This window comes from Thermochaetoides thermophila (assembly GCF_000221225.1).
Source record: "Thermochaetoides thermophila DSM 1495 unplaced genomic scaffold scf7180000011806, whole genome shotgun sequence".
Taxonomy (NCBI): Eukaryota; Fungi; Ascomycota; class Sordariomycetes; order Sordariales; family Chaetomiaceae; genus Thermochaetoides; species Thermochaetoides thermophila.
In genome coordinates, this window is record NW_006383023.1 from 2,664,561 (window position 1) to 2,687,125 (window position 22,565).

General features: G+C 54.5%; 5 protein-coding genes across 5 annotated transcripts; 3 read left to right on the forward strand and 2 right to left on the reverse strand.

Moving 5' to 3' along the window:
- Nucleotides 1–758: 758 nt before the first annotated feature.
- On the reverse strand, nt 759–2,363 carry CTHT_0007380 (uncharacterized protein; the record flags this gene model as incomplete). Its single annotated transcript, XM_006691206.1, has 1 exon — nt 759–2,363. One exon carries the CDS (start codon nt 2,361–2,363, stop codon nt 759–761), a length of 1,605 nt encoding a protein of 534 aa, XP_006691269.1.
- A 2,360-nt stretch (nt 2,364–4,723) lies between these two features.
- Nucleotides 4,724–5,687, forward strand: CTHT_0007390 (alanine racemase-like protein; the record flags this gene model as incomplete). Its single annotated transcript, XM_006691207.1, has 3 exons — nt 4,724–4,834; nt 4,939–5,110; nt 5,179–5,687. The coding sequence occupies 3 exons, from the start codon at nt 4,724–4,726 to the stop codon at nt 5,685–5,687; spliced, it is 792 nt and encodes a 263-aa protein (XP_006691270.1).
- A 1,185-nt stretch (nt 5,688–6,872) lies between these two features.
- On the forward strand, nt 6,873–14,616 carry CTHT_0007400 (uncharacterized protein; the record flags this gene model as incomplete). Its single annotated transcript, XM_006691208.1, has 2 exons — nt 6,873–6,970; nt 7,023–14,616. The coding sequence occupies 2 exons, from the start codon at nt 6,873–6,875 to the stop codon at nt 14,614–14,616; spliced, it is 7,692 nt and encodes a 2,563-aa protein (XP_006691271.1).
- Nucleotides 14,617–15,887: 1,271 nt separating this feature from the next.
- Nucleotides 15,888–17,495, reverse strand: CTHT_0007410 (putative seryl-tRNA protein; the record flags this gene model as incomplete). Its single annotated transcript, XM_006691209.1, has 1 exon — nt 15,888–17,495. One exon carries the CDS (start codon nt 17,493–17,495, stop codon nt 15,888–15,890), a length of 1,608 nt encoding a protein of 535 aa, XP_006691272.1.
- A 2,170-nt stretch (nt 17,496–19,665) lies between these two features.
- On the forward strand, nt 19,666–22,348 carry CTHT_0007420 (uncharacterized protein; the record flags this gene model as incomplete). The annotated part of the gene is made up of 2 exons (XM_006691210.1): nt 19,666–21,333; nt 21,386–22,348. 2 exons carry the CDS (start codon nt 19,666–19,668, stop codon nt 22,346–22,348), a joined length of 2,631 nt encoding a protein of 876 aa, XP_006691273.1.
- Between the last annotated feature and the right edge of the window lie 217 nt (nt 22,349–22,565).

Consider the following 22,565-nt stretch of genomic DNA (forward strand, 5'->3'; position numbering starts at 1 on the left):
TCAGTTTCCCCCGTTGTTACCTGGGTGTGTATGGCTTGATGTCTTGTTGGACATCGAGCTGTTGAACTCGCAGTCATGCCAATTCGCTGAGAGGATCAAAGACGTATGATTACAGTTTGTGCTACCTGGGAAGCAATGCTCTTAAGGTTCGGCAGCAGCTTTGAAATCATTGCAAGTGTGAGCCCCTTTCTCAGCTAATGGTTGATCCTAACGACGACATGATTCCAGGTGAAGTTGTCCCCTGTTGCAGCAGCTTCAAGCCTACGTGGGTTCAATGGCCAGGCCTTCGCACCTCCAGTAAGTTCCGACACTATGCTGCGAGCTCTCGTTGTTCGCTGGTAGGTCTCTTATCTCCTCGACCTCTCTTTCCTCCCCCTCTTTGTTCTTACTTTTAATTCATGTTGTGGAATAGTTTTCTTCGGTTCAGTCGCAAAATTAGGCAAAAACGAATGAAAAATGAAGACCAAAGAAAGACAAGGGAATAAAAGGAAGAATGGAAGACTAAGTAAAAGGAATGGAGAGAAAATAAATGACTGAATAATGGAAAGAAGACTGGACCTGCAAATCGAGAGGCAGAAATCAGGCTTGAAACTCCAAGTTCAGGAGCGTGCAATCATCTTCATTTCTTCCATATCTCGTTTTTGATCCTCTCTTCCTCACTTTTCTCTTGTCCTCATTTCGTTCCCCTTCGCCATTCCCAGTCCTCCCGTAAGTTTATCCCTATCCATCGATCAGCCCTACCTCATACCACCCTGACGTCAAAAGTCCGGGTCTTCAATAACCTCCTGCAACGCCAAGGATGCCAACTGGGTGGCCTGCAGTTGGTTAGGATCTATGTTGCTGGGAGCAAGATACGCATTTACTGGGAGGTACCGCGTCTCTTTGTCTTCCGGTGTCGTCAATTTGGCTGTCTTTTTACGCTTGGTGTTAGCTGGGGGCTCGGAGTTGGTTTTGCCATTGGTCTTGGTCCTAGTATTTCCTTTGGCCTTGAAGCTGGGCTTCTTGGCGGACTTGATGACAGGTTTGCGAGTGGTCTTGCGATCTGTAATTGGCGGAAGTGCCGCACACGCATCGCGGTCCTCATCCCAGTCGAGTTTATATCCAGAGGATGTGTGAGGGCAGGCGTCAAACTCAATAGGTGGGAGAAGACCCGTCGGAAAGACCGTGACGGCTTGGTTTGACTTGAGGCTACGACGGTTGTGCTCGGAAAGGAGGTCAGCGGGAGTAAAACAGACCGGTCCTTCGAGGGATCCTCCGTCCTCGTTGGCCTTATCTGCCTGATGCATAGACCCCCGAGCGGTTGCTCTTGCGGTTGTTTCTGCACCCGTGGCGGCTGCAAGAGCTGCAGCAAGAACTGATGCCACTTCCAGAGAGGACTTGTAACGTTTTTGTGGGCGTCGAGCTACAGGAAGCTTGTGAGATGCCGAGGCTCCAGCAGGGGCTTTGTTTTGAGTAGCTCCAGTCTCGGCAGACATGCTTTTGGATTCATTACTGGTGCGTTTGTGGTTGTTCGGAGTATTGCAAAGATGTTGAGAATGAGTGTTTTGCTTTGTCTTCCTGCCACCACAAGACCGTTTGGTCTTGGAATTGGGCAGACTTGCGGTTTGGGGCCCAGCTACTTGATCTTTAGCGTTTGGCTGGTCGTTGTCTGGGAAAGTCGGCAACAGATCACTTGTGACGAGCAGATGGGGTTTATGTTGTTGGTCATTGGAGGCCGTCGTCTCCAATAACGATGCGATTGTGCTTCTCACGTTTGCCAGACCCAGACCTACGGCGTTTTGGGGCTGGCCGAGTTGCGGCCTTTGCATAACTTCAAGCCCCCTTTCCCTTTTACTGCTTGGCTTCGAAGTCTTGCCATTTTTACCCCTTCGTCGGCCTTGTGGTCCAGTAACAGGCAAAGGAGCCAAACTAGTGTTGTTTAGATTCTGGCCGCCAGACTCCGGCTTGTTCCTAACCGAGCCGGACACTTCGCAGAAAAGATCAGCTTTCGCATTTCCCCTTTTACTTCCTTGAGCGGCGTGTGCCACAGGCAAGTCGACGGCAGCGTTAGACCAGCTTGAAGTAGCATTGGAAATAGTGCTGTTGGTGTTAGTTGTGTTTGCAGCGGCGCGACTAGAGTAGTTTCCTATAAGACCATGCAGGCAAGTGTTCTGCCCAGACTTTGAGGGCTTTGGCACCGGGTTTTGGTGTAAAATTGCTCTGGGTCTAGGAAGTATGGAGTTTTCTTTGGATCGCTTGGAATATGTGCCATGGGAGGTTGACAAGGCATCCTTAGAACTCGTGGCTGTTCCAGAGTCTGTATGGCCATCCTGCTTGACAGGCTTGCTCTGCCTGTGAACAGGTTTGCGAGGTCTTTGGGGCATGTTGGCTTAGCTGTACTCAGTAAGATGTGTGTTTGGGCTCTGACAGTTACTAAACGGTCCCAAGGCTCAGATCACAGCAAATTACCAGGTTGATATGTTGTTGAGGGGAGAGTGTGGCCAAATACGAAAAGGAAGAACGGTTGGTAACAGAGAAAGGCTGAGGTGGGGAGATTGTTGGACAGTGAGATGTGAAGTTGGCGATTAAAACGGAAGCATGTGCGCCTCGATAAAGCACAAAAAAACCTTGTGGTGCAATACATTGGAAGACGGAACCCATTATTTGGATTGAACTGAGAGTTGAGAATCATACTATATGCGTGGCAACTTGGTCCTTCAAGTCCCAAAGTTGGTTTCTTGCCAGACTCAGGTGTATGTCGGAACAACTGCAGTCGATCTCAATGAGAATGCTTGGAGCAAAAAGTCAAATGCTCAGCAACTGCAATGTCAAATGTTAGATCTAAGAAGCAAGTAGTCTCGCGGTCTTCATCGCGATGTGTCTTTAACGACAAAGTACTCTTTGTATGGTCAGCCATGTCTCGATCGTGTTACCTGAACCCCATTTCGCTTTGAAAAAGAGTTCATGTTCACTCTGTTGTACGCAGACAGACTGCTCTGGAAGCCTGCCAAGGGATCAAAGGCATCAAGTGTAAAATTGTTGAGATTGGCATTACAACCTTGACATGCAGGCACCATTTGATCAGATGACGGAGTAGCAGTTGGATATGATATCTCAACAAGGCGTCAATGTTGATAAACAGTAAACAAAACCCTGAGAGTGGTTGTAACGTACCACAAACTGGTCACTATTCTTATAGGTTTAGCCACGTAAATCTGGGTAGAATCATAATCGAAGCCGATTTTCTACAAAGATGCTAATTGTTCGAGACATGGTTATCAGCCTCGGAAAACCAAGTGTCTTTTCTTTGTCGGCAGTCGAAGACCAAGGATTTCAGACTCCTGTTGTTGGTTGATGACAATACGGGAAAAAAAAAGTGAATTGTGCTGGGCAATTGGCAGACTTCCTCCTTTATACAAAATCGCAACTACTTATAACCACTTCCTCATTCCATCCATTGCCAAAGCAAGTGTAGATCGAAACCGGCACAAAGGTAAACCATAAGATGTGGTTGTCTTGTAGAACACCACAGATCTTGGTTACTATGAGGAGTGCCTGGTTCTATCCCTGCTTTTACTTCTCTTTTTCGTCTTTTTTGCCCCATTTAATCATGCTTTCCAAGTGATTGTGTAGCTGCACAGGCCATTGAGGGAACACAGAAGCTCTCTATTCTGCCACTGCCACAGCGGCCTGAGGCAACCGAGTGCCATCCCAATTATTGGGCTCTGCACTGAGTTTTCATTAGTCACTTTCAACACCATTTTAAGCTGCAAGAGAAAATTTTACCATTTCCCGTAATTAATGTGACAACAATCCTGAGGCTTGCTGTCAACGACATGCCATACCTCCATTGGAAACTGCGATTTTCAAGATTAAGGTAGCCTTCACTACGGCAGTTCGAACGTTGAACTGATTGAATTGACTAAGAATTCCAGTTGCACACTCCTTGTTCCTTTCAAAAAAAAAAACCGGAGAGTTCGATACAGCATCGCTGATTTGTTGCTAAGTTCTCGACGCTTGCAGTCTGTCTTGCAATTTTAACCTCGTTGCTGCCGGCTGAAAATGACATTGGCATCATTGTGTAACATCAAACATCGAAAACAAAGCATTAAACATAATGCTAGTTACTGAAGCGCTCCGTGGCAAGGTAAAGAATCCAACTAATATACCCTCTTCAATCAAACAAGTCACCTAAAGCTCAACTAACCACAGACCGTCCTAGGATGTTCAGTCCCCTTGGACCTCGAATGCGGTGCTCTCGTCGTTGTTTTTGGACCACCCTAAATCCGGACAGAGTGGATGTATCGTCTTATCATTAGATTGAGCAACCACCAGGGATGATCTTGCTTCTGCAATGGAGCTTTCCATATGAGACTGGGTGGAGGACAAGGGCCCAACGACGACATGGTTGGTGATGTGCATACAAACGTTGCGGAGTGCATGCATCTGCATGCACTTAGTGACAGCATTATCCACAGCTGCCTGGTCGCATCAAAATGGTCTGGCTTCCCTGCAACCTTGAATCGGAGCTAACAACTGGCTTGCACGTGAAGTGGATGAGTTTCCCAGCCACCCTCTTCCCCTAATGAAGCCAGGGTTTATTTGTTTACTTTACCCCTCCATGATCTTTACCGTAATGCATGCTGTAATTTACTGAAATATTACGAAGGTGGGGAAAGGAAAAGACGAGAATGCCCATCGACCTCATTGAGATAGAGTGGGATGGGGCAAACCTCCATTCATCATGAGCGATCAACAGACGGAAATGAAGATTGATCCGGCACGGGCGGCAGCCCTCGTCTCGCAGCTGCAGGCCGTCCAGGAGCGGATTGCTGCGGTGGCCAAGGGGCGGGCCGTAAGTTTTCCCTTTAGCTTTGTGTTCATTATCTTTGAAGGCGGGGGGGGGGGAGGGGAGGGGTCAATGAATGAGAGTGACGACGATGGCTGACAGCTTCCCAGGTTCGGCTCGTCGCCGTGTCCAAGCTCAAGCCGGCCAACGACATTTTGGCGCTGCATGAGTCGCCGCTGAAGCACACTCACTTTGGTGAGAACTATGCGCAGGAGCTGGCGCAGAAGGCCAAGATGCTGCCGCGCAGCATTCAGTGGCATTTTATCGGCGGGCTGCAATCTGGTATAGTTACCCTTTCCTTCTTATACTTTAGTCAATGATGATGGGAATGCATGCTAACTCAGAGACAGGCCGCTGCAAAGAACTAGCCCGGATTCCCAACCTCTGGTGCGTGTCGAGCATCGACTCTGTCAACAAGGCTCAGCTCCTCGATAAGCATCGCGGCGAGCAGATCAAGGCGGATCCGAGCATCGCCAAGATCAACGTTCACGTGCAAGTCAACACGTCGGGCGAGGAATCCAAGTCTGGGTGTGCGCCGGGAGAAGAGGTAGTCAAGGTTTGCAAGGCCATTGTCAACGAGTGCCCGAACTTGAATCTGCTGGGTCTGATGACTATCGGCGCGATTGCCAGGAGTGTGGCGACCACACCGGAGAATGAAAATGAAGATTTTGCGCTGCTGAAGGAGCAGAGGGATCTGGTGGCTAAGGAGCTGGGGATTGAGAGTGAAAAGTTGGAGTTGAGCATGGGTATGAGCGAGGACTTCGAGGGTGCTATTGCTATGGGGAGCAGTGAGGTCCGGATCGGGAGCACCATCTTTGGGGAGAGGCCGGCGAAGGCTGATGCGAAATTGGTGGTATAGATTAGAGTAGAAAAATCAAATCTGAAGGCATTCACAGACCAACATGAATTGCCCAGTATATGAGCATTGTATCAACTCCTACCATCATCAATGTTTTTGGCTCCACACAACGTTCCTATCACACAGCCGAAACATACGTCTCATCACATCGAGCCCCATCCTTCCGCCTCCCCCCCTCCCCCCTCCCAGAGAGCACCAACAAGCGCCAGCCACCGCTCGAGAATCGCGACCCAAAGTGACACGACACCCAGCGCGCGCGGCACGCCAGGCCCCACCACCACCGCAGGAGGGGCCACCCCAGCCGCGCACCCTCCCCAAGCTTCTCTTATCGATAAGACCCAGCCCCTCCACCCCCGCCACCCAAACGGGTGCTCCCGCGGGCACAATGACTTGATTGGCTGAAAGCAGGGTTGACCCCCGGCGCAAAGGGCCCGGTTGCCCAGGGAACCCGCAGCAAGCGTCAACAGAAACGACGCCAGGCAATTGGCTGCAGGCTGCGGAGCGGGCGCCAGCACAGGGGGGCCGGGCTGTTGATAGGTTGGGCCCGAACGCTTGGTTTTGGTTGGCGTGCAGGTGTGTGTGGACTGAAGTGCTGGCGTGGAAAGTGGACGGCTGGGTGTGTTAAGAAGTCGGTCAAGAAGCGAGCACGCCCTGCCTGCATCCTGGCCACAGTCTCTTTTTTGTTTTGTTTTTTTTTCCCTTTTGCTTCCTGCAAAAAACATTCCTCCCCTAACTCCTCCTTTACTCCACAGCAAGCCAGCATCGCAGTGCTGCGGCTGGTGTGAAAGTTCCACGAAGTTGTTGCCTTGCAGCAGTTGTTTACTTTTTGCCCTTTGTTTCGGGCCGAGGAGGACTGGGAGTCTGGCACTCGATCGAATCGGCACCCAGGGGCGCCTGGCCTCTCTGTTGTTGTTGCTTCGATCGTCGAAAGTAAGCGACTTCCACGCCGCAGAAATAGTCCGTGCCTTCCACTCGGTTACACTACTTGCGACGGTAACGGTTGTTTGTTGTCTTGACGAACCTGAGCACGACTGGACGGTTACGATTACGACTACCGACGATTCTTCTCTCTACCTTACGACCCGATTGGCTTCCCTTCCTACCGTGATACCCCATTACCTTAACCCGACCATATCGCGTACCTTTGTTCAGATTACAACCTACAAGAAGAGAGATTGAAACACAATGCCGCCTATCGAGAGGGATGCCCCTCGCGACTTTCTAGATCGCCCACCGAGGCACCAGCACGCCGGGAGCATCGATCACGGCCGCAACGTGCCAATGTGAGTCCTCTTCTTCGGACTTTGGTCTCATGAACTCTGCTGACACGCACAGGTGGGACTCATCCGACCCCGACCGGGCCCCTCCCCCGCTCCCTCTGAACCCCCAATCGCCCGGCGTGTCGACGTCCAAGGCGACCGGCTCGGTCGTGCAGGCAGCCCACGCCGCGCTAGCTGAAAAGGCGCGCGAGAACGCATCGCTGGTGCCGCCGCCGCTGACCAAGCGCAGCACCATCCCCGTCGACAACACCAACCCGGATCGTCCTGCCCCCTTACGGACGGCCCAACACCGCCGCATGCAGAGCCTGGGCCCGCCCTCCGTCAGGGATATGAGCATGATGATCGAGGCCAATGCTCGTGCTAGCCAGGAGAGTCTCGCCCCGCCGGCGCCACGATCGCCCGAGAAGTCTAACTCTGACAGGCCGACTACCCCGTTGCGCGGGAGAGAGTCGGTATTCCTCTCCGAGCCGAGAGATGATGCCCACGACCACCACCGCGAGCGCAGCAACTCCAGCTCTAACACGCCCAAGCCCGGCCCCAGCCTGACGCCCATCATTCGTCCTGCGGTGCGCCGCCCGGCCCATCACCAGCCTATCCTGGGCGAAAATGCGCCGCCCCAGAGCGCGACCATGCAGGCTCTGCACAGCATGAGCACGCAGAGTAGTAACTCGAGCTTGCACAGCACCGCATCCTCTCTCAACATCAACCCTCCTAAAGAACCTACCCCCGCCTCGTCCATCGACAGCACCCTCGCCGATATCACCAACTCCTCCCTCCCTAAGCCCGGCAGCGGTTCTCAGTCCCAATCCCTGGAAGCCCTCGCCAGCCAGATCTTGACCCTCACCAACATCGCTGCCTCCCTGCAAAAGGAAATGTCGCTCCTCTCCCGCCGCTCCCGCGACAATGCCACCGACCTCATGTCCCTCAAGGAAGCGACCAACGCCCGCGACGAGGACATTCGTAAGAGTCTTCGCGAACTGATCAACGACGTCAAGGCGCAGAAGGCGGCGGCCGCCGCTGCTGCCCAAGCCTCACCCGCAAAAGATCCCTACGGCGGGCCGTTGAACGCTGGACCTGGGTCGCCCTCGCAGTTTTCCAAGTCGACTGGGTCTAGGCCGTTCAGTCTGCCTCGGATCCCGAGCCCCAACAGCTTTGCGGCCACGTTGGAACGCGAGAGTATGCTTAGTACCCCGAGCTTAGTTTCGGAGGGGTCGCCGGCGCAGGTGGCACTGTTGGAGAAGATTATTCGGGAGATGGGGACTAAGGAGGGGCAGGATACGCTACTTGCGAGGCTGAATGATCTGGGGAGTAAGCTCGCCGGGCTGGCGACTGGTGAGAAGGTGGAGGAAGTGGCCAAGTTTGTGAAGGAGCAACTGCAGGCTAACCAGAATGCTATTGTACCCGCCGGGCATGCTGGTAGTGAAAGTGGTAAAGAGTGGGGGTATGATGAGCATCTACCGTTCCAGCCTTCGCGGGCTGCGAACAGGACGCCCGCGCCGAAGAGTGCTTTCAGTGAGGAGCAGAGCCAGGCCAGCGAGGAGATGCTGCGCACGCTGCGGACCGTGAAGGATAGTGTTGCTCACGGCGGCGGCCTGACGGCCGAGGTCAAGGCTCTTGTCAAGGAGCTGAGGGGCGAGGTGTTAGGCATGGGCAGGGAGCTTGGTAGGCGGCTCGAGCAGGTCGCTGAGCGGGCTGGGGCCGGTGTTTCGACTTCTACTGCTGTCGTCCCGGCCTCGTCTGCCACTGCGGCTAGTGTTGGCATGACGCCTGCCGAGATCGCGGCCACCACCAAGGCCGAAATCTCCCGCGTCGTTGAGGAAGCCCTGCGCGATCTGTCTCAGCAAATGAGTACCACCCTCCGCAGACAATCCTCCGTCCGCTCGCGCAGCGTGCCCCGCGCTGAGGTCGCCTCGGACTGGTCCAACCTCGACTACAAGGAGATCTACAACTCCGTCCGCGCCGCACTCAAAGATACCCAGGCCATGATGAACAAGCAGCGCGGGCAGGAACTCCGGCGCGAGGATGTCATGCTTGCCGTCAAGGACGCCTTCGAGAAGTACAAGCCTGAGATCGAGATCCAGCAGATTGGCCTCGAGCGCGAAGAGGTCTTGACCTGCCTCCAGGAAGGACTCAGGGAGTATGCGCCAAGGGATGATCGCCCCGCGGGGGCGACCAAGGACGAGGTCATGCAGGTTATTGAACAGGCCCTTCAGGGATGGACCCCGCCAAAGGTCGAGATCCCCCCCAAGCTTACCAAGGAAGAGATCATGGATGCCGTCAGGGAGTGCCTGGAGGAGTTTGAGTTTCCTGTCCCCGAGGGCAGTGTTGCCAAGGAGGATGTCCTTGCTGCTGTTAAGGAAGGGCTTTCGTCGATGGCTCCTTCGGCTGATACCGTGTCTAGAGATGATGTCCTTGACGCGGTTAATGAGGGACTGCAGAACTTTGACTTCGGATCCGTCTTTGCCGGCGCGCTGGTGCCGACGTCCGCGACAAAGGCTGATGTGGAGATTGCTGTAAAGTCTGGGCTTAAGGCGCTGGATCTGTCGGATGAGATTGCCGATGCTGTCAGGGAGGGCATCAATACGGTTGAGCTGCCGGAGAAGGTTGTCCAGGCAGTGCAGAGCACCCTGAAGGAGTTTGATTTTGTTTCGGCCTGCTCGAGTCTTGTGCCGAGGAGTGAGGTTAACCATGTGGATGTCGCTTCTGCTGTGAAAGAGGGCATTGAGAGCCTGGATCTTGTTGCTCAGGTTGCTTCTGCCGTGGAGAAGGCCGTTAAGGGGTATGACTTCTCTGAGGCGTATGCTAAGGCCCTCGTGCCCCGGTCTGAGGCGCAGCAACAACAGCAGCAGTCGGGTGCTGGCTTGACGGCTGCGGAGGTAGCATTTGCGGTCAAGAAGGGCCTAGAAGAGGCACAGATCGGCAAGGATGTTGCCGCTGCAGTCAAGGCGGCTCTGGAGGAGGCTGATCTGGCGGGAATCAAGACCGCGCTTGTACCTAAGAGTGCTGCCACCGCTGATGCTACGGCACCCGCTCTCAATATGGCCGATGTCTCTGATGCCGTCAAGCAAGGCCTGGAGACTGTCGAGAAGAGCGTTACCGACGCCGTGCGCCAGGTCGTCGACCAGTTTGTTGCGCGCTCCGCTGAGCAGCTGCTTACTCGCGGGGATGTACTCGAGGCCGTGAAGGAGGGCTTGAAGGAGATCTCGGTTGGGGAGGCTCTCAAGAAGGAGCTCGAGGCGTTCGATTTCTCGTCTAAGGCTGTGGTCACCCGCTCTACTGAGGGCGCTTCTTCTTCTGCCCCTGAAACCGCCGACAAGGAGCAGACGCTCAAGAACCACGAGGAAGTCATCTCCCGTCTGCTCGAAATCAAGGACCTGCTCCTCGCCGAATTCCAGACCCTCCAAGACGAAGCCAAGCAGAATGGCCGCGATACCGACGAGATTGTCGAGGCGACCAACGTCGGCTTCGAGAAGCTGCGTCTCGATATCGAGGGGTATGTCGACAAGGTCCGTTCTGAAACCCAGCCCTCTGCCGACATCGAGAAGCTCGTCGCTAGCCTCGACTCGTTCCGCACCGAAGTCGGCAAACTCCTCGAGAAGGCGGCTAAAGACTCCAAGACGGCTGTCAAGGAGGAGGTCGAGTCACTTCGTGAACTGGTCAACGCGTCTATTGTGCCTGCTGCCCCCGCGAAGGTGGACCATAAGGAGGTGCTCGAGGCCCTGCATGAGGGGATTGGCAGCCTCAAGGCTGAGATTGGTGCTCGTCCTTTGGCTGGGCTCAACCAGATCCTGGATGCGCTTCAGGAGGGCTTTGGCGAGATGAAGACCGGCCTGGATGCCATCCGCGACAAGCCTAATATTGTCGAGATCGAGGACAATGAGATCATCGAGGCAGTTCGCACGGGCTTGGATGGCATGCGCGCTGAGCTGGAGAAGCTGAAGGAGGAGCTCAAAGGCGAGAAGGCGCTATCTGGCCCGATCAACGATAAGACGCTTGTGCCGGTCGATAAGATGCTTAAGCAGGAGGATGTGAAGAATCTGGAGTTGTTGGTTACCCAGGTCGCGGTGAAGATCGATGAGCTGAAGGGAACGATCGCTTCCTCTATCTCTTCCCTCTCCTCGGCGGCTCCAACTCCGCCGACGACTAGGAGCGTCGACTCCGCCGCCTCCCCCACAAGCCCGTCCTCAACCCCCCTCCCCGCTGGCATCGAAGAATCCCTCCGCAGACTCCAATCCGACGTCGACGCCCTCGTCAAGCGCACCAACGAGCCCCTCCTCACCGACACCGCCAACAAAGAGGATGTCCAAGCTATCGAAACCATCCTGCGCAACACCAAGGCCCGCTTGGATGACCTTATGGATGGCGAACAGGCCGTGCGCAAGGACCACATCGATACCGTCGAGGCTTTGGTCCTGGAAGCGAAGGATGCCTTGCGGGGCGTGAGTGATAAGTTGGAGGGGATGCCGAAGAAGGAGAATGTGGAGGTGATTGAGGGCATGGTACTTGAGGCGAAGGATGCCCTTCGCGGGGTTACGGAGCGTGTGCAGGAGCTGGCGGCTAAGGAGGATGTTGCTGCTGTTGGGGAGCTGGCCGGTAAGGTTATTGCTGGGTTTGAGGAACTGCGGGAGAGGTATGATAAGGCGCTGGCTGATCCTGCTAGGGTGACCAAACCCGATGTGGAAGCTGTTGAGGCGCTGTGCTTGGAGGTGAAGGGGATTGTCGGTGAGGTGTTGAAGGGGGATATCGCTGCTCTGCCCAGCAAGGAGGATGTCTCTGGCCTCGAGACCCGGATTGCCGAGCTTAGGGAGCGCGTCGACGAGTACGCCAGTGCCAGTGCCAAGAGCCTAGAGGATCGCCAGGCCGAGATTGTCGGTGTCGGTGTTACCGTCAAGGAAGTCAAGACTGCGGTCGAGGAGTTTGAGAAGTTCATGAAGGGCCGGCTCGAGGATGGTGCGCGTGGCATTGACGCCTTGTATAAGTGCGTTGATAAGGTCAAGGATGCGCTTTCGAAGCAGAGCACGGCTATTAGCGACGATGTCAAGGAGGTTCTCAACACCGTCCGCGTTGAGTTCGAGGAGGCCAAGCAGGGCTTGGTTGGCACTAAGACTGAGCTCGACGAGAAGGTCCAGGCTGCCAAGGACGCGCTGATCGCCAAGATAGAGGACTCTGTCGAGCGTCTCATCTCCAAGCATGAAGAGCTCGTGCTGCTGCAGGACGATCGCGCACAGAAGAGCGAGGCGCGCGATGCTGAGCTCAATGCCGCCGTCTCAGGCACCAAGACCATCGCCGAGGAGCTCAAGACCCTGGTCGACACCCTCGGCGCTACCGTCACCGACTCGATGGAGAAGATGGAAGAAGCTAGCAAGACCGTCTTTCTGCGTGTCGATGAGATGGCCAACAAGAGCGATGAGCAGTATGCCGAAGCCAAGGCCGAGCACTCGCTTACCCGTGAGAAAGTCCAGGAAGTGGCTGGCAAGGTTGACAGAGTGCACAGCCAGGTTACTGAGATGCAGCCCAAGGTGCTAGATGCCCTCCAGGAGGCTATGAAGATGGTTGAGACGCAGTTTGAGACCCTCAAGGCTGCTGCCATGGCCATCCAGGACCGCGTTAACGAGCCGTACCCCGAGCCGGAGAAATATGACGACTCGGCGGTGCAAGAGAAGCTGGATGCGCTTGTCGGGCACGCTCTGACAGCTGATGAGCAGCTCAAGCAGCTTGAGATTCTAGAGAAAGTGCATGAGCAAGTCAAAGCGTCGCACGAGCAGCTGGCCGCCTTCATTGCCGCCCAGACGAAGCAGATTGCTGATGAGGCTGAGGAGAGAGAGAAGAGGCTGGAGGAGATGACAATTTTGCTAGAGAGGAGGAAGGAGGAGAAGGAGCAGGTCGAAAAGATGCTCATTGGCCTCAGGGAGGATGAAGCTCGTCTGCGAGAGGAGGTCACAGTCAAGTTGCCCGAGGAGCAAGCCCGTGTCAAGGAGCAATTCGTTGCGGCGCTGCAGGCCGAGGAGACCAGGCTCAAGGAGGCCGTCGAGAAACGCGTCCAAGAGCATGAAACCATCAAGGAGCAGTTCCTGGTCAACCTCAAGGAAGAACACGCGCGCATGCTTGAATCTAATGTCGTCCTCAAGGAGGAACAGGACCAGCTCAAGGAGATGTTCCTTGCCACGCTCAAGGAGGAACAGGCTCGCCTGATGGAGATGAATCTCCAGCTCAAGGAGGAGCAGGACAAGATGAAGGAGCAGTTCCTGGCTAACCTCAAGGAAGAGGAAGCCCGCCTGAAGGAGGTGAACGACGCCCTGCGCGCCGAGCAGGCTGTCATCAAGGAGACCTTCCTGGCCAACCTTCGTGAGGAAGAGGCCCTGCTCAAGCAAGCCAATGAAGATTTGCGTAAGGAGCAGGCTGCTCTGCGCGAGACCTTCCTCGCTGGCCTCAAGGAAGAGGAGCAGCGCCTGCGCGAAGAAAATAACAACCTGCGTGCCAAGCTCAAGGAGGAAGAGGAGAAGCTCCGCGCCGAGCTCAAGGCCCGGCTCCACCAAGAATCCGAGCAATACAAGGCCCAACTGCGCGAGGATCACGAAAAGTTCAAGATCGAGCTGCTCGCCAACCTCCTGGAAGAAGAGGCCAAGCTCAAGGAGATCAACGCTGCTCTCCGCGATGAGCAGGAGCTTATCCGTGCCGGCTTCCTGTCCTCGCTCAAGGAAGAAGAGGATCGACTCAAGGACGGCCTTGCTGCCCTGCGTGCTGAACACGAAGACCTCGGCAAGCAGAAGGCTCGTCTGGCGGCCGAGCTGTCTAGCCTGGATACGGCGCTACGGCTGCGTAGGGAGGAGCTGTACGAGATGGAGGCTCGTGCCGAGAACCTCGAGAGGAGGATCCTCGAGGGCGTTATGGATCACTCGCGCGTCCTGCTCATGGCTAAGAGTACTCGGGTCAGTGGCCTGGTTGGTCGGAAGAGGGTTAGCACCGCTCAGGGCCAGAAGGAGGCGGCTGCTGCTGCTGCTGCTGCCGCTGCCGCTGCCGGCGTCAACATAGCGCTCCGTGGTAAGAGTGCTTCATCGGGTTCGGGCGCCAATGCTGGTGCTAGTGCTGGTTCCGGCAACACGGCTGCTAAGGACGCCACTGGCAAGCGTATCCTGTCCCTCAGCCAGATCACGAATAACCTCCCTTCCGGCGGACTCAAGCGCAGCCAGAGTGTTAGAGCCGCTGCGGTTGCGGCTGCGGCCGCCGCCCTCGGCAAGGACCGCAAAACCAGCTGGGCTAGCACCGCGTCTGGCTCTGGTGTCAGGAAGCCCAAGGGGTATGGCGAGCTTGGCGGTCATAATAAGGAGAATGTGGCTGAGGTCGATGAGGAGGATGAGGAGGGCCAGGGACAGGAGGAGGATAAGTGGAGTGATCTTGGGGATGCTACCACGGCTGTGTCGGGTCACGAGGGGAAGAATGACAATGGGGAGGAGGATGGTGAGCCGGAGAGGGTTAGAAAGGTGAGCAATGGGACCACGGTGATTACGCCTCCGGCTGCTGATGCTGAGGGTGATGAGACGGAGGAGGATGATGATGAATCTGAGAGTGAGTGGACTGAGGATGAGGTTGAGCAGAAGAGAGAGACTCCTGTGAAGAAGGGGTCTGCGGCTACCGCAGCTACTGCTTAAGTTGGATGACTTGACGGCTTATGGTTTGATGGATAACGATGATGAAAGGGACGGTGAGCGGGTGCTTTGGCTTCCATTCTCTTTTGTTGGTTTATTTTGTATGACCTATGATTTCTGTTTGGTTGGTGTGTTGTGAGCAATTATTGATATGTTATGGCTGGATGGCTATGCTGGAGAGAGTATTAATGATGGGAGGTGGTTGTCGTGGTGTGTAATTGCTGGTTTGTAGTCTATTAGTTAGGATGGAGGCTTGCTTGCTCTGATAGCCAATGTACGAGTTTTTGTTACTGCACTTGTGTCCGATCCATGTTGATGTGTCATTGACCAGAGTGTCGAAAATGGTCTAGATACCACCCGTTTGTTTCAGGGGCCAAAGATTTCGTCAATTGCGCATAGCTATTCTAACCTTGAAGTTATGTCGAGCGGCTGACTGCCTTGATGTCAAAGAATCTTGTGCCCTCGGATCAGGGGAGACGAGGTTGGCACGGAAGAGAAAAAGAAACCTCAGGCCTTAAAAAAGGGGAAAAAAAACGAAGGGACGAATAACTACAACCGTTTCTGTTGTTGAACGGTAGCCTCTTCCAGTCTCCGCTCAACAACAGCAAACAGGAAGCTGAAAGCCTCCAAGCTCTGCCATCCGCGCGCCTTGGTTGTTGACAATGAGAAATCGGCAGCTGGATTCTCATCATCCTTGTCTCTGTTTAAATGCGGGGTTGGGCGTTTCTGTGCCGAATAACCATTTTCTGTGGTTGACAACATCATTTTGTTGACAACATCAACCCAACTTCTGATCTTGCGGAGATTGGTCAACTGTCTCAAGAGGAATCTCGAGAGGAATCCAGGGTATTAGTGGATAGACCATTTTGTGCTAGTGGTACACTCATAGAATAAGACTACTTTAACCATGATATACTCTACCGTGGACAGTCTACCACCTGCAAAATGTCCTCCCAGGTGTGATCTTTCGGATTATTAAGCCTCTCTGGTCTATTCCAAGGTAACGGTCACTGAAAGGGAGCTTGTAGTGGCCGGCTCAGACCTGTTAATGTGCACATTTCCACCAGCACGAAAAACGCAAAGCCAGCGGGCATATGATACAGAGTAAAAACTTCGAGAACTCGACAGGAACAACGCCTTCTCAAGCATTATGTCCAAGTTATCGGGAAGTTTGATCGTAAACCAAAGAAACCCTAACTCCAGATTGAGAATTCTATCCCATAAAGGTCATACAAACCCTAATAATACACCAGTGCTAATAATATCTACACAGCCTACCTCACCCTAGGTCCAATCTTTTCCCTCCCTTCCATCCAAGGCCTTAGCACCTCCGGAATCGTCACCGACTTCTCCTCCTCATTCCATCCATTCTCCAATATCGCCGCCAACACCCTCGGAACAGCCAGCGCCGTTCCGTTCACGGTCCAAGGGTACACCAGCTTGCCACTTGCCGTTTTCAACCGTGTCGCCAGCCTCCTGGTCTGGTAATCAGTGCAAATACTCGCGCTAGTCACCTCGCCCCAGCCATCGTTCCTCTCCCTCCGGGATGGGAAGAATGCTTCGATGTCGATCTTGCGCGTCGCGGAAGCGCCCAAATCGGTGGTCGGCATCTCCAGCACGCGACAGTGCAAGCCCAGCGATTGCAGAATCTCAGTCTGAAGATCGACCATCTCGTTGAAAACCTCCTCTGTCAGGCCCTCATCGGGATGCGTCCAAGCAAACAGCTCGACCTTCGTAAACTCGTGGACGCGATACAGCCCCTTGGTCTCGGAACCCCGCGCACCGGCTTCGGCGCGGTAGCAGCGTGAGGCGGCTACCAGCTTCATGGGCAGAGAGGCCTCGTCGATGGTCGTGTCGGCTTTCATACCCGCCAGAGGAATTTCGGCGGTACCAGCCATGCACCACTCTGGCTTGCCGCGGGCAGCGTCCTCAGCGGATTGAGCGATCGCGTAGATCTGGGTCTCGCCGTTCTGGTCGCGCGGCTGGAACCCGCAGGCGGATGCGATGTGCGAGTAGACCATGCTGGGCGGGCTAACCTGGCGCCAGCCTGCCCGCGTGGCGGCTGTGAGGGCGTACGAGACCAGGGCTTGCTCGAGCTGGGCTGCTTCGTCGAGAAGATAGTACCATCCCCAGCCAGAAGCTGTCGCAGCTCCCGCAAAGTCAAATATCCCAAGCTCAGCCCCAATATGCGCATGCGACTTCCATACTCGATCAGATGGATCCGGCCCCGGTTCAGGATGATCATTAATAAAGCTCAGCACGCGAGGCTCGTCCCCAACAGGCGTATGCTTGCTAGTGAGATTTGGGATCGCCAGCGCCAGGCGCTGCATCTCATCTGCAAGCGAGGACTCTGCCTCCTCGATTGCCGCTAACTCGGCCTTGATCTTGCGCGCCTCTTCAAGCAGCTGCTCACGGCTCATGCCCTTTAGCCCGTTGACATCATCCCCGCTCCCGTCGTCGATGCTGCTGTTTGGATCGGCCAACTGACGACGCAGGAGGTTACCGCGCTCGCGCAGGCCGCGGCCCTCGCGCTGCTTGGCTTGCCATTGGACGAAGAGCTCGTTGATGCGGGCTGGGTAGGTCGCGGCGGCTTTGTAGTTGCGGTCCAGGCAGTTTTGGGCGTAGAGCTCTGGGTTTTGCCGGATGTGCTTGAGGTCGATGACCGGCTTAGGGGCTGTTGTTGGTCGTTGCACAGGGGGAGGTTGGAGATGTTCAGGGGCTGTCTCGACAGGGTTTTGGCGAAGGCTTCTTGAGCTGTGGAAGGAAGCTGAGGAAGATGGTGAGGGTGAGGTGGATGAGAGAGGTGTTCTTTGGTAACGGGCGTGTGTTGGACGCCGCAGCGAGCGTTGGAACAGACACCTAAAACATGGTGATGACCTCATCTTGGCGGCAGGACTTGTCAGGTACGACAGTCCTTCTGATCTTTCGAGCTCTTGGTGTCGAAGAGTGAGTCTCACTCAAAGAGTTGCGATCAAAGATCGATCAATCGGACGTTGCGAGAGACAGGTGGGGCATGTCTTGGCATGGAGCTATGACCATATCAACAGTTTGCTGATTCTTTACTTCCTCGGAAACTTATGAAAAAGGGCACAAATTCAACCAGACTAAGGCTCATAATTATTACCGTTGTTATTTTCTACTAGTACCTCTGCATCAAATGACAAACCATCTATTCTCGAGGGAAGGTAGAAGGCTTAGAAACTGGTCAACTTCATTGCGGAAACCCTAACCCTAAGAAAAACAATAGATTTCTTAACCTTCTGCTTTGGGTCGAGACCCCGAAGTTGAATAAACCAATCAACGTCTGGTGAAAAGAGCTGGGGCAAGAGATCCAAGTTATAGAAGGGTACGGGGGAAGAAGCCTGTCGACTCACATGTCATCTGGACTTGCTTGGGAGCTTGATCAGTACTCTTTGCTGGCAAGACATCAACGCCGTCCGGCCCAAGGCGAGATCCACAAGATGAGATCAAAAACATTTGATGGGGTCTTCTTCACGTCGTTGTCGGCCGGCTGCGTCCTCTTAACAGAGGGAGATCAGCGTTACCAGATGAATGTGGAGTGCCTGGCCACCTTCCCAGGCCAACTCAAACAGATCATTGACTGTTAGCCAAGCTGACTCATCGTCTCTTTGCCACCTCACAGCACCATCTCTGCCGTTGGCAGATCGTTGACGGCTCCAGCGACTTTCAAGTGCCACACCATCTGGCTGCGTCTGGCTGCCGCCGGTGGAAACCCAAACCCAATACTAACACCCATCACTCTTCACAGAAAAAAATCATCATACGGTGGCAAAGGGCAACACGCAGATCCCCTCCGCAACATTTGGTTCCCTAGCCCGGAAAAACTTCGGCACATCGTCCTGCGACTATTTCTCACATCTCGATCCAGGATCTTGGACCAAGCCGAAAAAAAAAAAAACGTTGTTCCTGCTCCCAGATGCTGATCTCTCCAAGGCGGATGAACCCGCTGTGCATTGCGTCTGGCCAATCACAGGCAGGCTGATGAAAAGAAAGGGTTCCGCCAAGCAGAGACGGGCCAACATGAAACACTACAGTTTGTGGGGGGGGAGCATGTTTTAGCGCTCCGTCGCCAGATGGCGGCAGGTGGCAGCTGGCTCCTGAAATAAGTTGCCCCTGGTTGTCTTGGCTTTTTCCCGAGTTTCTCGTCTCGACCGCAACGTGTCGTTGTGCTGTTGTCGCCAGTAAACTCTCATCAACCACTCTCAGGTTTTTCATGCGCCAGTGGAGACGCGATGGAACGTTTGCTGCAGCCGCCATGTCTCCGTAATCTTAACGGCTCTTGGACTTGACAGAATGGGGTGGCCGCCGATCCGCCAGCTGGGCAGGGAAGGTCCAATCGGCGACGGCGTGGGCACGTTGCCATTCCCTCTCTCCCTCTCCATATCGATCCCTGGCAAGTTGGCATTGGCATTGTAGCATGGAACTGGTCCCATGGCCTAAACTCTTTTGGTGTTGGAGGAAAATCGGCCACCATTCCCTTCATGATTACTTTCAGCTTTTCCTATCTTCCTTTCATCTCATCTCCGTCTCTTCACCTACATTCTCTTTCCCACTGTCACACCTTGCCTTGTGCTCCCTTGCGGCCGTCTTGCCTCGTCTGGTGGCCTGTCCCAGGGTGACACCCTCAGTCTGAAGACGAGTTTCCTTAGGTCCCTCGGTTGTTTGCCTTATCGCGACCCTCGTTGGTCTGACTGCCTTTTTGGGCGCCGCTCGTTGGCTCAGGGTTCGGCATTGTTAGCTTTGAGTCTTTGTTTGGCTCTTAGTCCATAGTTTATCCACCTATGGTTGTTGGGTTGCTGTTTCAACAGCTTCTGTCTTTCTATCTCTCCCTATTCTAGAGACCTACCTCAACAGTCGGTTATTTCACCTTAGTTGTGTTCAGAGAGTTGCGCTACCATGTTCGCGACCTAGGACGCGTCTAAAGAGTCTACAGTAGTCTCGACAGTTGCACAACATCACTCCTAATCATCATCCGTTACCAAACTCCCACCAAATAGGAACACAACAACACCACAAGGACACCCAGTACTAATGTCCTTGAAATCCCCCCGATCCCCCACCCATCAAGGCTTTCGCCCCCTCAATTCTGCCAACAACTCCCGTACCGAGATGCACGACATCCCCCTCCAACCGGTCCGCAGCAATACCAGCATCCGCTCTCGTCGCGGTGCCGACGATGAGAAACAAGGCTACTTCGGCCCTGGGCCGACCCAATCCAACACCAATGGCCCTATGGTTGCGGGCCGCAGGCGCATCCAGAAGGAATTGAAGCGCGCGGGGTCGAGCGATCTGAACGAAGAACCTGCCTCGTTGAATGCGATGGGCCGCCTGTATGAGAAGATCGTCGGCTTCTCTGTCGTCACGCGATACCTAGTGTATGTGGCACCCGTGGCGCTCTTGCTGGCGGCACCGCTCGTGGTTCTGCCCCTCACCGGTGACGGTGATAAGGACCGGATTAAGCTTGGAGATGGAAAGAATCACAGTTTGTTCCAGCTTTTCTTGTGGATTGAGGTATCATGGTTGACGTTGTGGGCGGGGAAGTTGGTCGCCCATTTCCTGCCGGGACTGTTTATGTTCTTCTGTGGCGTTATCAGCGCCGGGACGAAGAAGTATGCGACTGTGCTGAAGGGGATCGAGATCCCGCTGTCGCTGTTCTTTTGGGGGCTGGCGAGCTGGCTGTCGTTCAAGTTTATGTTCCTTGGAGCGAACAGGGAGTGGGTAACGGTCGTGGGGAGGATCCTGCTATCGCTGTTCCTGTCCTCGGCGGTCCTGCTCATCGAGAAGTCCCTCGTCCAGCTGATCAGCATTACCTATCATCAGCGCTCTTTCGCCAACCGAATCCAGGACTCCAAACGCGATATCCACCTCCTGAGTCTCATGTTCGATGCATCCCGCAACCTCTTCCCCATGTACTGCGATGAGTTCGCCGAAGAGGACTACATTATTAATGGCAGCCTCGACATAATGCTCACCGGAGGAAAAGTGAGTGGGAAGCCCATGAAGTTGGTGGGTGATATGAGTCGGTTTGGCGACAAGATCACCTCGGTGTTCGGCAACATTGCGTCTGAAATCACGGGCAAGAAGGTTTTCAACCCCAACTCGGCGCATTCGATTGTCGTGGAGGCGCTCGAGAGGACGCGCAGTTCTGAAGCCCTGGCCCGCCGCATCTGGATGTCCTTCGTCCCTGAGGGCAAGGATACACTGACGCGGGAGGATATCATTGAAGCGATGGGTCCCAGCTATCGCGAGGAAGCTGAAGAGAGCTTTGATGCCATTGATGCCGATCAGAATGGGGATATCAGCCTCGAGGAGATGGTTCGCAAGATCGTGGATATTGGCAAGGAGCGCAAGGCGATTGCGAACAGCATGAAGGATATCAGCCAGGCGTTGGCTGCGTTCGACAAGGTCCTGCTGTTTGTCGTCTTCATCATCTGCATCATTATTTTCCTGGCTGTTTTCCAGAGCAGCTTCATTGGTACTCTGACGACTGCCGGTACCGCGCTGCTGTCTCTATCGTTCGTTTTCGCTGCGACTACCCAGGAGTTCCTCGGTTCTTGCATCTTCCTCTTCGTCAAACACCCCTATGATGTCGGCGACCGGGTCGATATTGCCGGTCCGGAGAAGGAGCAGTTGGTGGTCGAGAAGATTTCGCTGCTGTATACTGTCTTCACTCGCATCGACAAGATGCAGGTCGTTCAAGTATGCAACTTCATTTCCTCCTTCTTGAGTGAGTTAGACTAACGTTCAGTAGATCCCCAACATCGTTCTCAACAACCTCTGGATCGAAAATGTGACCCGCAGCAAAGCCATGAAAGAAACCATCGACGTCAACGTCTCCTTCGACACCTCCCTCGAGGACATCGAGCTCCTCCGCCAGGAAATGGAGAAATTCGTCCGCGCACCCGAAAACTCGCGTGACTTCCAGCCCGACCTGGGTATCTCGGTCGGTGGCGTCGGCGACTGTGACAAGCTCACCCTCAAGATCGCCATCAAGCACAAGTCGAACTGGCACAACGATGCCGTTCGCGCGGCCCGTCGTAACAAGTTCATGTGCGCCCTCACCATGGCTCTCAAGCGTGTGCCCATCTACCCGCCTGGTGGCGGCTCGGAGCCGCTTGGTGGTCCCGGAAACCCGAGTTATAGCGTTGCTGTGTCCGATGAATTTGCCGTTAGTGCACGGAAGAAGGCCGAGCAGGATAAGGAGGCCAAGAGGCTCGCCAATCAACTGGCTGAGCAGACTTCGGCGAGTGATTCACGCTCAGTGCATGAGCAACCGACTGAAACTCCTCTGGAGAGGATTCCTTCCGCTAACTCGCCTAGTGCTTTGACAACTGGGTTCAATTTGGGCAGACAGGAGTCGCATACCCGTGGCCGGAGGAAACCTGGCGAGTCTCTTCCTCCAACGGCTGTGTTGGGAGACGATAACGCAGTGTCGGTTGGCGTGACATTGACCAGGACATCATCCTCCATTAGCGCGACGAGGAGAGATCACCGCTCGTTTGATATTGAACGGAATGCTGGGGCGTCGCCTGACTGGGGCTCGTCAAATCCTTATGCGGGAAGCAGCCCAAGTCAGCAGCAGCAGCCGAATCCGTATGGACCGCCGATAAGGCAGGCTACGGAGCCGGCTTATCTGGGTGTGCCGTCCCAGCAGCAAGGGAGGGATATTATTGGAGGAAGGCAACAGGGGCAGCAGAGTCCCGGCAGGCAATGATGACAAGAAACAAAGGGAAATGATACCATGATGGATAACCAAAAAAATGGAAAAAGGGATGCCCAAGGAAAAGGGGACTTACCGTTCATTGGGAGGAATACTGGTAGTTGTAATGTTTGGAGACAAAGCCACTGGCTGGCGTTTGGGGTTTAGCTTTTTGTTCTGCTTTGATACACTTTTGTCTATAAAGGGGATTAGAGAGGTGTTTGGCCAGCTG